Below are 14271 nucleotides of genomic sequence, written 5' to 3'. Positions count from 1 at the left end.
TCAGGGCATGCCCCCACCTGTCCCCACACGCTTTCTAGTTCAACATATTTAGTCTCTCCCAGAGGTTCCTCATTTATGTTGTTTTGCGTTGCTGATAGTGTTCTTTCATTCTCCCTTTTATAGTTTCTCCAGTTGATTTTAGGAAACAGCGCCCGAGTCCGGTAGCCATCTTGGGATCTACATGTGAGGCAGTGCATTAGCATGCTCAGCCTGCTGTAACAAAATACCACAGACTGGATGTCTTAACAACAGAAATTTATTTTCTCACATTTCTAGAGGCTAGTAGTTCCAGACTGAGGTGCCAACAGACTGCGTTTCTGGTAAGAGCTCTCCTCTTGGCTTTGCATTTGGACTCTTCTTTGTAAATGCACGGAGAGAAAGAGAGTGGTCTCTGGGTGTCTCTTCCTCTTCTATAAGGACATCAGCACTATTGGATTAAGGCCACGCCCTCATTTAACCTTAATAACCTCCCTCAAGACCCTGTCTCCAGATACAGTCACATTGGGGATTAGGGCTTCAACATATGAATTTGGGGGGGACACAATTCAGTCCATAGCAGGTAGTAAATCTGTAAATAATTTAAGGAGAATTGACATCTTGACAATATTCTTTTCCCCATGAATAAACACACTGTACTCTCCTATTTATTTGAGACTTCTTTCCCTAAGTCTATTAGTATATTTTTACAGTTGCCACCAAAAAGATGGTGTATATTCTTGTTAGGTTTCTTTTTAGGTAAATTTTGGATGTTGCTGCTCTTGTTTTGGGGATATTTTCTATTAATTATCCTAATTAGTTATTGATTTTGTGTGGCTAGGCTTCCGATTTTGGTATAGTAATATTCTATACAACAGCTTTTGGAGTCTCTTCTTCATTTGAGTATTTTGTGCACTGGTTTCTTTGGATTTTCTAAGTAGAGGATCATATTGTCAACATTTATTATCTCTGTCTTTTCAATATTCCTTCCTCTTATTTATTTTGATACTCTTATTCTTCTAGTTATGTATTCCAGTCCACTTTTAAACAGTAGGTACAGTACCGTGACATCTGTGTCTTTGTCCTGACTTTGATGGGACTGCTTCTAACATTTCGCATTTATGTAAGTTTTCTGTAGATTTTAGGAAATGGAAATTCTCTTAAAATATTTTGCTAAAAGTTTTTGCGATTAATTGGTGTTAACTATTTTTTCAAAGGCTTTTTCTGCACCCCTGGACATGATCCAATGCGTTTTATCCTCCAACCTATTCATGTAGAGAAATTCCAATTGATAGTTTTTGCTAATGTTCTATCTTTGCATTTCTTGAACTCAGCCTGTTTATTCACTGCTATATTGGACGTGCTATGCATTTATTTAGGATAGATGCCTCTATGTGAGTGAGCTTGGCTCAAGTGATTTTTTTCTTGGAGTGTCCTTATTTGGTCTTTGTATCAAGATCAGAAAACCCATTAAAATGAGTTGAGTAATTTCCCGTCTTTTCATATGGCTTGGAAGAGTTCATGTAAGATGGCAATTAGTTTGTCCTTAACCATTTGGTGCAACTGGATTCCAAGTGTGGCTGGTCCTGGAATATTTTGAGGGGAGCTGGAACATAGGCTAGAGTTCATATTGTTCGAATGAAGTTTTCTATTTCTTTTTGGAAGAATTTAGTCAATTATGTTTCTCCAGAAACCAGTCCATATAACTTGCAGTTTAAAATTTAAAGACACAATATGTTTTCTTGATCATAGTAAAAAAAACCTACATAACATTTGATCTACTGTCTTAGCAAAATTTTAAGGGTGTGTAATCCCACTTTTTGATATTTATGCAAAAGGATTGAAATCAGAATCTTGAAGAGATATTTGCACTCCCATGTTCATTGCAGTATTATTCACAGTAGCCAAGATGGGGAAGCAACCTAAATGTTTATCAACGGATGAATGGATCAAGAAAATGTGATATAAAGACATGATATTTATTTATTTTTGTAATTTTATTTATTTATTTTTTCCCCCAAAACCCAAGTAGATAGTTGTATGTCATAGCTGCACATCCTTCTAGTTGCTGTATGTGGGACACGGCCTCAGCATGGCTGGAAAAGCGATGCGTCGGTGCCCGCCCGGGATCCGAACCCGGGCCGCCAGCAGCAGAGCGGGAGCACTTAACTGCTAAGCCACGGGGCCGGCCCAGACATGATATTTATAATAAACATTTTCACTAGAGATATTATCAAGGGTATATAACAGTACAGAGAAGAGTATAATGAACCCAATATACCTGACATTCAGGACCAACAATCATCAATAGTTAGAGGTAAAAGTTTGATCAGATTAACATTTGCTGGTTTTTACTTGTTTATTTGCAAGACCACTTCAGAGGTGATACTGTGCGCTTCCATTAGGAGGAACATAATGTGTGTGTGTGTCTCTGTGGTGATGTTAGCAGTTATTGATGATCATTGTCTTTATCCATTAATCTGTTAGAGGCTACGGGATGGTAATTCTCTAATTCTGTCATTCCCTATGAGTTCATCATCTGAAATACTTCTACATCCTCTGAAGAACCTTTCCTTCTTGGTCCACCATATGGTTACCATGAGATAACGATAAAACATATTTATGGTGTTCTCATATTGAATCTCTTCTGCACCTATATTTTGACAATTTTATTTAACATCACTTATTTGTAGTTCTTTTTTTGTAATTGATAATACTTACAATAATTGTATATTCCATAAATTTTTTTGAAGAACTGGCTTTGGTTAGTTGGCTTTACTGTTTTCTGTTTCCTTATTTCTGCATTTATCCTCATTATTTCCTAGCTTATACTTCTTTAGGTGTAATATGCTATTCATTCTCTATCTTCTTGAATTGCTTAGATATTATAAATATTTTTCTTTTCCTAATAGATCTACTCAAGGCCGTAATCATCCCTCTTAATACCACTTGGGCTCTATCTCACAGGTAGTGTTACAGAGTTGTATGTGTACATTTAAAAATTTTACAACTTGTGGGGCCGGCCCGGTGGTGCAAGCGGTTAAGTGCGCGCGCTCTGCTGCAGTGGCCCGTGGTTCATCGGTTCGGATCCCGGGCGCGCACCGACGCACCGCTTGTCAAGCCATGCTGTGGCGGCGTCCCATATAAAGTGGAGGAAGATGGGCATGGATGTTAGCCCAGGGCTAGTCTTCCTCAGCAAAACGAGGAGGATTGGCAGATGTTAGCTCAGGGCCGATCTTCCTCACACACACAAAAAAATTTACAACTTGAATATATTTCTCTATACCATGTGCTAGAAAAATAAATATAACTGACCACATGTAAAGATCAAGGATTGCACAGAGACACAGAAAATTCTCTATATATTTAAGCCAGAAAGAATTTAATGCAATATAGTGGTTACTCAAGGGATGAAAATCCACACAGGGAAGGAACAGGAAACCTAATACTTAGCAACTCGAGGATGTCACTCCCACCTTTAGGTTCCTGGAGCCTAGGAGTTGGTTTCAACAGGATCTAGAAACATGGTAGGCCAGTATGATGGAGGCTAGAGCCAAGGAGAAGATGTAGCCATTGAAGGAGAAGTCATCTGATGCAGAGAGGTAGAAAGAGAAAAACTCTGGTTGCTCCTGTCCTTCTGGGTTAAAACATTCTGTTAGTGCCTCCTTTTGCCTAAAATGAGATGGCAGCAAAATGTTGGAGAGGCTAGGATTTACGGATTCAGCCCACATATAATAGAGAATGGAGCAGGAGAAGAGTGAGGAACAGTTCTGAGGGCAAATAGGTCTAGGACTAACATACCACATTGACATTAACAAATTAAATGAGAAAAATAATATCTAAATTTATATAGGAAAATATTTTATAAAAATCAGCATTCATTCATGATAAAGAAGATATGTTATCAGACTGAATAAAGGATATTTACCAAAAACAAAACAAAACAAAACACCCAAACAGAAAATGACATACATTATATGGAAATGTTAAGAGGTTTTACTTGAAAAGTGAGAAGTAGACAAGGATACCTGCTATCATTTCTATTCAACATTTTTTTAAGACTTTGAATAAACAGCTATTCTTTTATTTATTTATTTATTTATTTATTTATTTTTTTGTGTGTGAGGAAGATCAGCCCTGGGCTAACATCCATGCCAATCTTCCTCTTTTTGCTGAGGAAGACCGGCCCTGAGCTAACATCTATTGCCAATCTTCCTCCTTTTCTTCCCCCTTTTCTCCCAAAGCCCCAGTAGATAGTTGTATGTCATAGTTTCACATCCCTCTAGTTGCTGTATGTGGGACGCCACCTCAGCATGGCCAGAGAAGCATTACGTCGGTGTGCACCCGGGATCCGAACCCGGGCCGCCAGTAGCGGAGCATGTGCACTTAACTGCTAAACCACGGGGCTGGCCCCTCTATTCAACATTTTAATAAAAATTTTACATGGTGCAGTAATAGGAATCATAAGAAATCAAAGGGATCATAAGAAATCAAAGGGAAAATAGGAAACACAGCATTTATAATTAGCAGGTGATTAGACTCTGTATGATGAAAACCTAAATGAACTAAAGATAAGATATTCAATCACCTAAGAGAGTTTGTCACTACAAGAAATGCTCAAGTCAATCAGGCTGAAACCAAATAACTCTATACAGTAACTACAAGCCACATGAAAAAACAAAGATCGTCAGTAAACATAGGTAAATATAAAAGCCAACATTACTGTATTTTTTTATGTAATTACTTTTTTTTGTGGCTTATGTAATTTAAAAGACAAATGCATAAAATAATTATTATAAATCTTTCTTAATGGGCACACAAGTATAAAGATGTAATTTTTAGAAAGTAAAATTACAAGTCAATATCCCTTATGAATATAGATGCAAAAATCCTGAACAAAATAATAGTAAATGGAAACAAACGGCAAATAAAAAGGATTATACACAATGACTAAGTGGGATGTATCCTGGGAATGCAAGGCTGTTTCAACATAAGGAAATCAGTCAATGTGATATGTCACATTATAAGAACAAAGGCAAAAAAAACCAACATGATCATCTTAGTAGATGCAGAAAAAGCATTTGACAAAATTTAACACCCTTTCATGATAAAAAACACTTAGCAAACGAGGAATATAAAGGAACTTTCTTAAAAGGAACTTATGAAAAACCCGTAGGTAACATCACACTCAATGGTGAAAGAATGGAAGATTCACCCCTAAAATCAGGAACAAGGCAAGGATATTGACTTTACCATTGATATTCAGCATTGTACCAGAATTCCGGCCAGGGCAATTAGGTAAAAACAAAACAAAAGAAACAAAAGGGATCCAAATTAGGAAAGAACTAGTAAAACTATCTCTATTTGTAGATAACATGATTCTATATACAGAAAATCCCAAAATTTCCAAAAAAAAACCCGCTAGAGCTAATACATGAATTCAGCAAAGTTGCAGTGTACAAGATCAACACACAAAAATCATTTCACAAGCAATGAACAAGCTGGAAAAGAAATGAAGGAAATTGTTCCATTTGCAACAGCATCAATAAAAATACAATACCTAAGAATAAGCTTAACCAAAGATGTGCAAGATTATACACTGAAAAATATAGATCATTCCTGAAAAAAATGAAAAAGGACCTAAATAAATGGAAAAACATCCCATGTTCATGGATCAGAAGTCTTAAATATTGTTAAGATGGCAATACTCCCCAAAGTGATCTACACATTCAGTGTAATTCCTGTAAAAAATTACAGTGGTCTTTTTTGCAGAAATGTAAAAGCCAATCACCAAATTCATGTGAAATTGCAAGGGATCCCCAGCAGCCAATACAATATTGAAAAAGTAAAACAAAATTGGAGGACTCACATTTCCCTATTTGAAAACTTATTACAAAGCTACAATAATCAAAACAATGTGCTACTGGCATAAGGATAGACATATAGAACGATGGAATAGAATTGAGAGCCTGAAAATAAATGCAAACATCTGTGTACAATTTATTTTCAAGAAGGGTGCCAAAACCATTGAATGTGGAAAAAAAGTTTTTTTAACAAATAGACCTGTAGCTTACTCAATGTATAAAAATTAACTCAAAATGGATCAATGACCTAAATATAGCAGTTAAAACTAAAACACTATTAGAAGAAAATATAGTGGTAAATCATCAAGATCTCAGATTTAGCAATGGAATGTTAGATTTGACACCAAAGTACAAACAACAAAAGAAAAAATATGTCAAATATTTAAAAACTGTACATCAGAGGACATTATCAAGAATGTGAAAAGGCAACCTACAGAATAGGAGAAAATATTTTGTAAATCATATATCTGATAAGGGTTTACTATCCAGAATATATAAGGAAATCTTTCAACTCAGCAACAAAAAGACAACAACCCAATTTAAAAAATGGGCAATAGATTTGAATAGACAATTCTGCAAAGAAGATATACAAATGGCCAATAAGCCTATGAAGAGTTATTCAACATTATTGGTCATTAAAGAAATCAAAACCACAATGAGTACCACTTTATACTCACTAGAATGGCTTTAATTTTTTAAAAAAGGAAAATAACAAGCATTGAAGAGGATGTGGAGAAATAGGAATCCTCGTACATTGCTGGTGGGAATTTCAAAAGTGGAGTTGCTGTGAAAGATTGTTTGGCACTTCCTCAAAAAGTTAAACATAGGGGCCGGCCCCGTGGCTTAGCGGTTAAGTGCGTGTGCTCTGCTACTGGCGGCCTGGGTACGGATCCCGGGCGTGCACCAATGCACCGCTTCTCCGGCCATGCTGAGGCCACGTCCAACATACAGCAACTAGAACGATGTGCAACTATGACATACAACTATCTATTGGGGCTTTGAGGGAAAAAAATGGAGGAGGATTGGCAATAGATGTTAGCTCAGAGCCAGTCTTCCTCAGCAAAAAGAGGAAGATTAGCACAGATGTTAGCTCAGGGCTGATCTTCCTCACACACACAAAAAAAAGTTAAACATAAAAATACCATATGACCCAGCAATTCTACTCTTAGGTATACACTCAAGAGGAATGAAGACATATGTCCACACAGAAACTTGTACACAAACATTGATAAAAGCATTATTCCTAGTAGCCAAAAGGTGGAAACAAATCAAATGCCCGTCAATGGATGAATGGATAAACAAATGGTGATGTATCCATACAATGGAATATTATTAAGCCATGATAAAGGAACAAATTATTGATTCATGCTACAATGTGGATGAACCTTGAAAACATTATGCTAAGGGAAAGAAGTCAGACACAAAAAGTCACATATTGTATGAATTCTATTATATGATATATCCAGAATATGCAAATCCATAGAGACAGAAAGCAGATTGGCAGTTACTGGGGGGTAAGGGAGGGAATAATGCAAGTTCTTACTTAATGGGCACAGAGTGTCTTACTGGGGTGAGGAAAATGTTGAAGCTAGAAAGAGGCGGTGGTTGCACAACATTGTGAATATACTAAATTCCACTGAATTTTATACTTTAAAGGTCAATTATATGTGATGTGAATTTTACCTAAATTAAAAATACAACATGATCAGTGCTAAAAAATGTATAACAGTGTCTAATGTGGTTCTCAATGTATATATTGGAAATATTTAAGACAACTGTATCATAAAGTGGGGAGGAGAAAAGCACCTAATAAATAGTAAAGTTCCTACATTCCAAATGAAGTGATTAATGTTTGATACTATCAGAATGAGATGTTACATATGAAGATTGTAATCCCTCTAGCAACCATTGAAAACTTTAAAGGAAGTACCTAAACTACTATTGCTTTAAATTAGATTAATTTTAATATCTACATTATATTCATTTAAATTGCAAAGTTCAAGTAACCCACAGAATGGCAGGAAAGAGGAAACAGAAGAATGTAAAACAGAGAAAACAGATTATAAAATAGCAGAAATATCAATAATTACATTAAATCTAAATTGTCAAATTATAACAATTAAAAGAGATTAGTAGAATGGATAAAAATGTATGAGCTAATCACACGCTATCTACAAATACTTCAAATTTTAATACATACATAGGTTAAAAGTAACAGGATGAGAAAAGTTATACTATTCAAACCATAATCAAACCACAAGTAGATTGGCGCTATTAATATCAGAAATGTAGATTTCAGAACAAAGAAATTACCAATGACAGAGGAGGATATTAAATAATGATAAAAGAGTCAATTCACCAGGAAGACATAATAATCCTAAAGGTGCATGTACCTAAAAGTAGAATTTCAAAATATCTGAAACAAAAACTGACAGAACTGAAAGGAGAAATAGACAAAGCCATGCTTATAGTTGGGGTCTTCAACACCTCTATCTCAGGAATCAAAAGAACCACTAGAAAGGAGATCGTTGAGGATATAGAACTGAACAACACTATCAAACAACAGGATCTAGTTAACATTTATAGAAAACTTGAACCAACCACAGCAGAATACACATTTTTTATGCACACACGGACTATTCACCAAGAGCAACCATGTGCTGGGTCATGAAACATGCCAAATTTTCCAAACAATGCAAAATTAAACAGTATACTTCTTAATCATGTGTAAGCCCAAGAGGAATTCTCGATGAAAATTTAAAATATGTATTTAATTGAATGAAAAGGAAAATAAAACATTTCAAAGTCAGTGAGTGCAAGTAAAGGAATGCTTTTAAATAAATGCATATCACTAGATGTTTATATTTGAAAATAATATATCTCGAATCAATAACCTAAGCGTCCCTCTCAGGAAACTAGAAAAGGAGGCAGATGTTAGGAAGTATATCAAAAACAAAGTCAGAAATCGATGAAATGGAAAACAAAAACAATAGAGAAAATCAATAAAATCAAACGTGGTTCTTTCAAAACATAAAATCTTTCATAACATAAAATTGATAAACATCTAGCATGACTGACAAAGAACAAGGCAGAGAGGATACAAACAAACAGTATCTGAAAAAATGAGGGGATATTACCACAGACCCAAGAGACATTAAAAGGATTATAAAGAAATATTGTGAACCATTCTACGAACATAAATTTGACAACTCAGAAAGAAATGAACTAATTCCTCAAAAACCACAAACTGCCTAAACTCATCCAAGTTAAAATAGATAGCCTGAATAATACTATAACAATTAAAGAAATGGAATTTATAGGTGAAAACCTTGTGAGAAAAAATTCTCCCAACGGAAATGGTTTCACTGATAAATTCTACCAAGTACTTAAAGAAGAAATAACATCATTTCTTGACAATCTCTTCCAGAAAATAGAAAAGGAGGGGACACTTCCCAGCTCATTAATGAGGCCAATATTACTTTTAAGCCAAAATAAGGCAAAGTTAGTACAATGAAAGAAAACTACAGAACACTATCAATCTTGAACAAAAATCTTCAACAAAGTATTAGCAAACTGAATCCAGCAATATACATAAAAAATAATAAACCAAGAAAAAGTGTTTATTCTAGGAAATGCAGGTCTGATTGAATGAATATTCAAAATCAACCAAGCTATCCACCATGTTAACAGAAGAAAGAAGGAAAACAACATGCTCGTATCAATTGAAGCAGAAAAAGCATTTGACAACATTCAACACTCATTCATTATAAAACCTTACAGCACACTAGGACTAGAAAGGAACTTTGTTAAGGTGATAAAGAGTATCTATCTATCTATATGTATATATAAAACCCTTACAGTTCATATTACACTTAATGGTAGAAGACTGAATGCTTTCCCATTAAGACTGGGAATAAGCAAGTATGCCCACTACACTCCTATTTGACATAGTGCTGGAAGTCCTAGCCAGTGCAATCACACAGGAAGAAGAAGTAAAGGGCATGCAGACTGGAAACAATGAAATAAAAAAGGTTTCTAGTTGCAGATGACATTGTCTAAAAAAACAATCCCAAGGAATCTAGGGAAAAAAAGAAAACAAAATAATCCTCCCCAAATCCTTTAACTAATGAGTTATTTTAGCAAGGTTTCAGGATACAAGCAAGGTCACAGAATACAATCATATTTTTACATACTAGCAATAAATAATTGGAAACCAAAATTAAAATACACCGTACATTTACAATAGCTAAAAAATTAAGTACTCAGGTTTAGATAAAATAAAGCATGTACTGGATCTGTAAGCTGAAAACTATAAAATGCCAGGGGAAGAAATCGAAGATTTAAATAAATAGAAGTACCATATCCACATAATAAAAGAATCAACATAGTAAAGAGCAAAATAGCAATTCTCCTTAAATTGATCTGCAAGTTTAACAACTACTATCAAAATCTCAGCTGGATGTTTTATGGATATACATAAACTGATGCTAAAATTTATATGGGAAAGCAAAGGAACTAGAATAGCTAAAACATTTTACAAAAGGAGAATAGAGTTGGAGGAATTATACTACCCAATGGTAAGACCAACTATATATATATGTAAGTACAATAAGCAAGAGTGTGGTATTGACAGAGGGATAGACACATAGATCAATTGAACAAAATAGAGTCTAGAAATAGAACCATACCAATACAACCAATTGTAATTGTAAAAGTGAACAATTACGTGGTATTGTAATTGTAAAAGTGAACAATTACGTGGAAGGGGCTGTTGCTATCAATGGGGTCCACAGTGACAGATGCGATCTGCAGGGAGTCAGAATGCTCTAAGTCAGGGGAGGGCAGGGATATGGGCTGTCTGTTCCAGCGGAGCAGAGTGCAGCCTCCAGAGGAGGATGCAGAGAAGAGCTGGCCAGCAGGTCGGGTTCCACTTTGGACCTGAGGGCACACTGGGGAAGACCCAGGGGAGGGGAGCTGTCATGCAGGAAAGTGCTGGGCCTGGACACGCGTGCTGGGACCGGAGCAGAGTCAGCTCTCAAGGAACCCTGGCGCGAGGGGCAGGAGGACCCTAGGTAAATGAAGCCCTCAGACAATCCCCAAATGTGTTGGATTCTCATTTTCACCTTCCTTCTTGAGGCCTGCTTTTAGGACTTCGGCCACAGGGTCCTTCTTCTTACCGCCTGAGAGACATCATGGAATAGTGAGAAGAGAAATGAATTAATAGACACAAGTCAGCCTCAGGCTGGGAGGAGTGGAACAGTGTGGGTTCTAGGGAAATTCATACCAGGGCTCTAGTCCCAGTTCTGTCATTTTATCAGCCATGTGAACTTGAGAAAATTGCAAAGCTATGTGTTCCTCATGTTCTTCATCTGTGAAGTGACATTGATGTGGTCATCTGGGTCCCTGGCTCATGTATACCTTGTGAAGTCGGACTGTTGGAATATAAATAATTTATGTAAGGCACCTGGTACAGTAACTAGTATATATTGGGTCTTTGATAATTAGAAGTTATTACAATTTTATAATTTTCACTTCAAACACTACCAATCTTCCATCTTGGAATTTTCAAATTTATTTTAATCCTGGAGATGTCAGTGAATATACAGTCCTCTAGGACATAGCACACCAAATCAGCCAAAATGCTTCTTACCAAGTAAAAGTAAGTTACTTGCTAAGGAACGTTTTGAGGATATTTCATAGTGAGTTGGGAAAATCTTCCCCAGCTGGATGCATATAAGGCTCCTAGAAAATGTGTGAAGGACTACCTGGTTCCCTCCCATCAAAACGTCTATCCCCTGCTTTGAGTTTGCCAAAGTGCACTGAAGATAACCTAATTTAAATACCCTATTAACAGAGTGAGCTCTGTCTTTGAGAGCCCAAGGCAAAGAGTGCCAGCACAATAGCTTCTGGGCATTACATGTTAAGCCAGTATCAGCCTTATTTCTCAGAGACTCTCTGGAGACAATGTATATAAAATACCTGGTTTGCGGACTGTGTTCCCCTGCACTGGGACAAGAGCACAGGACACCTTCCATTCTTGTCCCAGGTGGAGAATTTTCTCTGGATATCCAGGACTCAAAAGTAACTGGTAGCAGCAGTTTTCCATTCCAGGCTTTAGTCTCTCAACTCTGGAAGCACCTTCTGAGGGCCTGGCCCCTGCCCCCAACTCCCACAGCCTCATCTGAACCACCACCCAGCTTTACATAACATTGGCTCACACTGAAGGACTTGCAGTTTCCCAAGGCCCCAAACCCACTTGCCTCAGGGCATTTACACTTGAGTGCCCACATCTGGATCCTCCCATGTCCTCTCCTTCTTTTGACTCGTCCTTAGGTCTTAGGGTGTATCTCACCATCTTCCTTACTTGACAGCTGCTCCCAGACTCTAAAATTCTCTGGGCATGTGGGTCTTTATCCTGACATTCCCAGTACTAGCACGGAGCCTCCCAAAGAGCAGATGCTCAAAGAATGTTTGAGAAATAAATGAGACAATGTACAAGAAGTCTAATTTATTATGATCTATTTAATTCTACATTCTTGAATAATCTACATATATCCAGGCATGTATCATTTAATTTTAAATAACAGACTAAAAGTGAACAGAAAGTACAATATTTGGCCATCTTTTACTTTTTTTCTCTATTTCGTGATCCCAGGTATTTTACTGCTGAATTCTTTTACATTTCCAAGGAAATGCCTAATCCACTGACATGCTGTCGTGTTACAAATCACTAAATGAGATGGAGAGTTTCCCAATTTGATTTAAAAAATAATAATCTCTTACTCTTAAATGTCATACATGGCACAAGTTTGAGCAGTGTCATTCATAAACTTGGATTTTGAAGCTAATAAACTTTCTATCAAAAGGAAAAGTAACTTAAAAATCATCTAGGTTAACACATAGGATAGGAACACAAACGTCATACATTCTGTTGTCTCCAGCCCCACCCTGACTTTACACTAATGAGAACATAGACTATTTTTTAACAAGAAAGTGAAGAATCTGCCTCAGACTTTACTAGGGGTGAGAGACGCTGCTAGTCATGGCCCTGGAACGTGCACTGGCCGTGGCCCTGGAACGTGCACTGGCCGTAGCCCTGGAACGTGCACTGGCCGTAGCCTTGGAACGTGCACTGGCCATGGCAGCAGTACGAGCCCTGGCTGCAGCTCTGGCTCGGGCTCTCTCTTCCTCATCTCGCAAAGCCTCTGCATACCAGGATGGGAAGGCACTAGGGACCGTTTTATGGATCTTGGCCACAAACTCCAGGACTTTCATCTTGCTGGTTTCAGCGTGGGCTCTTGGACCCCACAGGAATTCATAGCGTGGAGGATCACTGTTGGGCACCTGCCGGTACTCCAGGTAATTTTCTTTCACTAAATCTTGAGTGATGAGCTTTCTGGGCTCCCCATAGATGTAGTGCCACCTCCCAGCATATACACCCATCATATTCAGCACTTCCCACATTTGCTCCTCAGTGGCACAGTTGTCCTTTGTGAAGATCACACCCAGGACAATCATTAACAGACCACTTGTGGGCAGACTACTACCATCACTCATCCCCCCATCACAGCTTGGTTCCAGTTTGTTGACGAGGACATAGATGTGCCTGTAGGGATCCATTTCCTTCATGTCAAGGCCAAAGATCAGCTCCACATGCTCAGAAGCTCTCTTGAGGATCTCACGGAAGTGATTCCTGTACGTTTGGATTACATTTCTCAGCATATCTGCCTTACTAATTGGCTCTTTCATTTGATACTTGTACAGCAGATAGTACACCAATATAAACACCTTCTCATCTAGAGGGCCTCTATGGGAGAGCTCGGTGGTGGGCTGGGCCTGGGAGGATCTTGGCCTTCCTTCCACTTGGTTGTTGGCACCTTCATTCGATCTTCTGTATGAAACAGCTGCAGCAGTAGTGGCGGTGGATGTGGCTCTCTGAAGACCCTGTGAATTGCAACATGACCCAGGAGCAGGTAAGCTCTGGGAAACACCCTTGCAACAAGGAGAGTAAGACGAGCGGAACTCTTCTCCCACTCCCTCAGTGGTCTGAACACCTACCAGGTCCTCAGGCTCTTCTAGGGCCTGGCGGCGTTTCTCACGGGCACGGAGCTTACTCTTCTGACCCCGAGGCATGATGACCGTGTTCAGATGCAGCAGACAAGCGGGCAGGTGAACCAGTGGCCTGGCGGAAACAGGATAAGATGGTGTGTACCCCTTCACCAAAGAGATGCCACCTTGGTTTTATCGATGGCCATCTTTGCAGGTTTTCTTGTGTGCACTGCTCAAAGAACCCACAAAGCTCTTGTTCTCCTACCAGCCTGTTTCCTGAGAACGCTGTAAAAGTAACTAGAGTTCACCTTGGGCTGCTACTTGCCAGATCTGCCTGGGGCTTACTGGGGTGACAGCAAGGCCTGGCAGGTCCAGGATCTGT

At 38.1% G+C, this 14271-nt stretch overlaps 1 protein-coding gene across 1 annotated transcript; it reads right to left on the bottom strand.

Moving 5' to 3' along the window:
• Positions 1–12857: 12857 nt before the first annotated feature.
• Positions 12858–13997, bottom strand: LOC131400849 (melanoma-associated antigen B10-like). Its single transcript, XM_058535619.1, has 2 exons — positions 13899–13997; positions 12858–13784 (listed from the first exon to the last, which is right to left on the bottom strand). Exons 1-2 carry the CDS (start codon positions 13971–13973, stop codon positions 12858–12860), a joined length of 1002 nt encoding a protein of 333 aa, XP_058391602.1. The 5' UTR covers positions 13974–13997.
• Positions 13998–14271: the final 274 nt, after the last annotated feature.

The sequence above is a fragment of the Diceros bicornis genome, chromosome X (genome assembly GCF_020826845.1).
Source record: "Diceros bicornis minor isolate mBicDic1 chromosome X, mDicBic1.mat.cur, whole genome shotgun sequence".
Classification (NCBI taxonomy): Eukaryota; Metazoa; Chordata; class Mammalia; order Perissodactyla; family Rhinocerotidae; genus Diceros; species Diceros bicornis.
The sequence above is the reverse complement of the archived record's forward strand: the minus strand, read 5'-3'. Positions and strand labels throughout refer to the sequence as shown.

What these genes read in the sequence shown, in the direction of transcription:
- LOC131400849 (XM_058535619.1), bottom strand. Translation starts at nt 13,973, where the DNA reads ATGCCTCGGGGTCAGAAGAGTAAGCTCCGTGCCCGTGAGAAACGCCGC. An exon ending in TAGAAGAGCCTGAGGACCTG is followed by an intron (nt 13,785 to 13,898) that starts GTAGGTGTTCAG and finishes TGCAATTCACAG; the next exon opens with GGTCTTCAGAGAGCCACATC.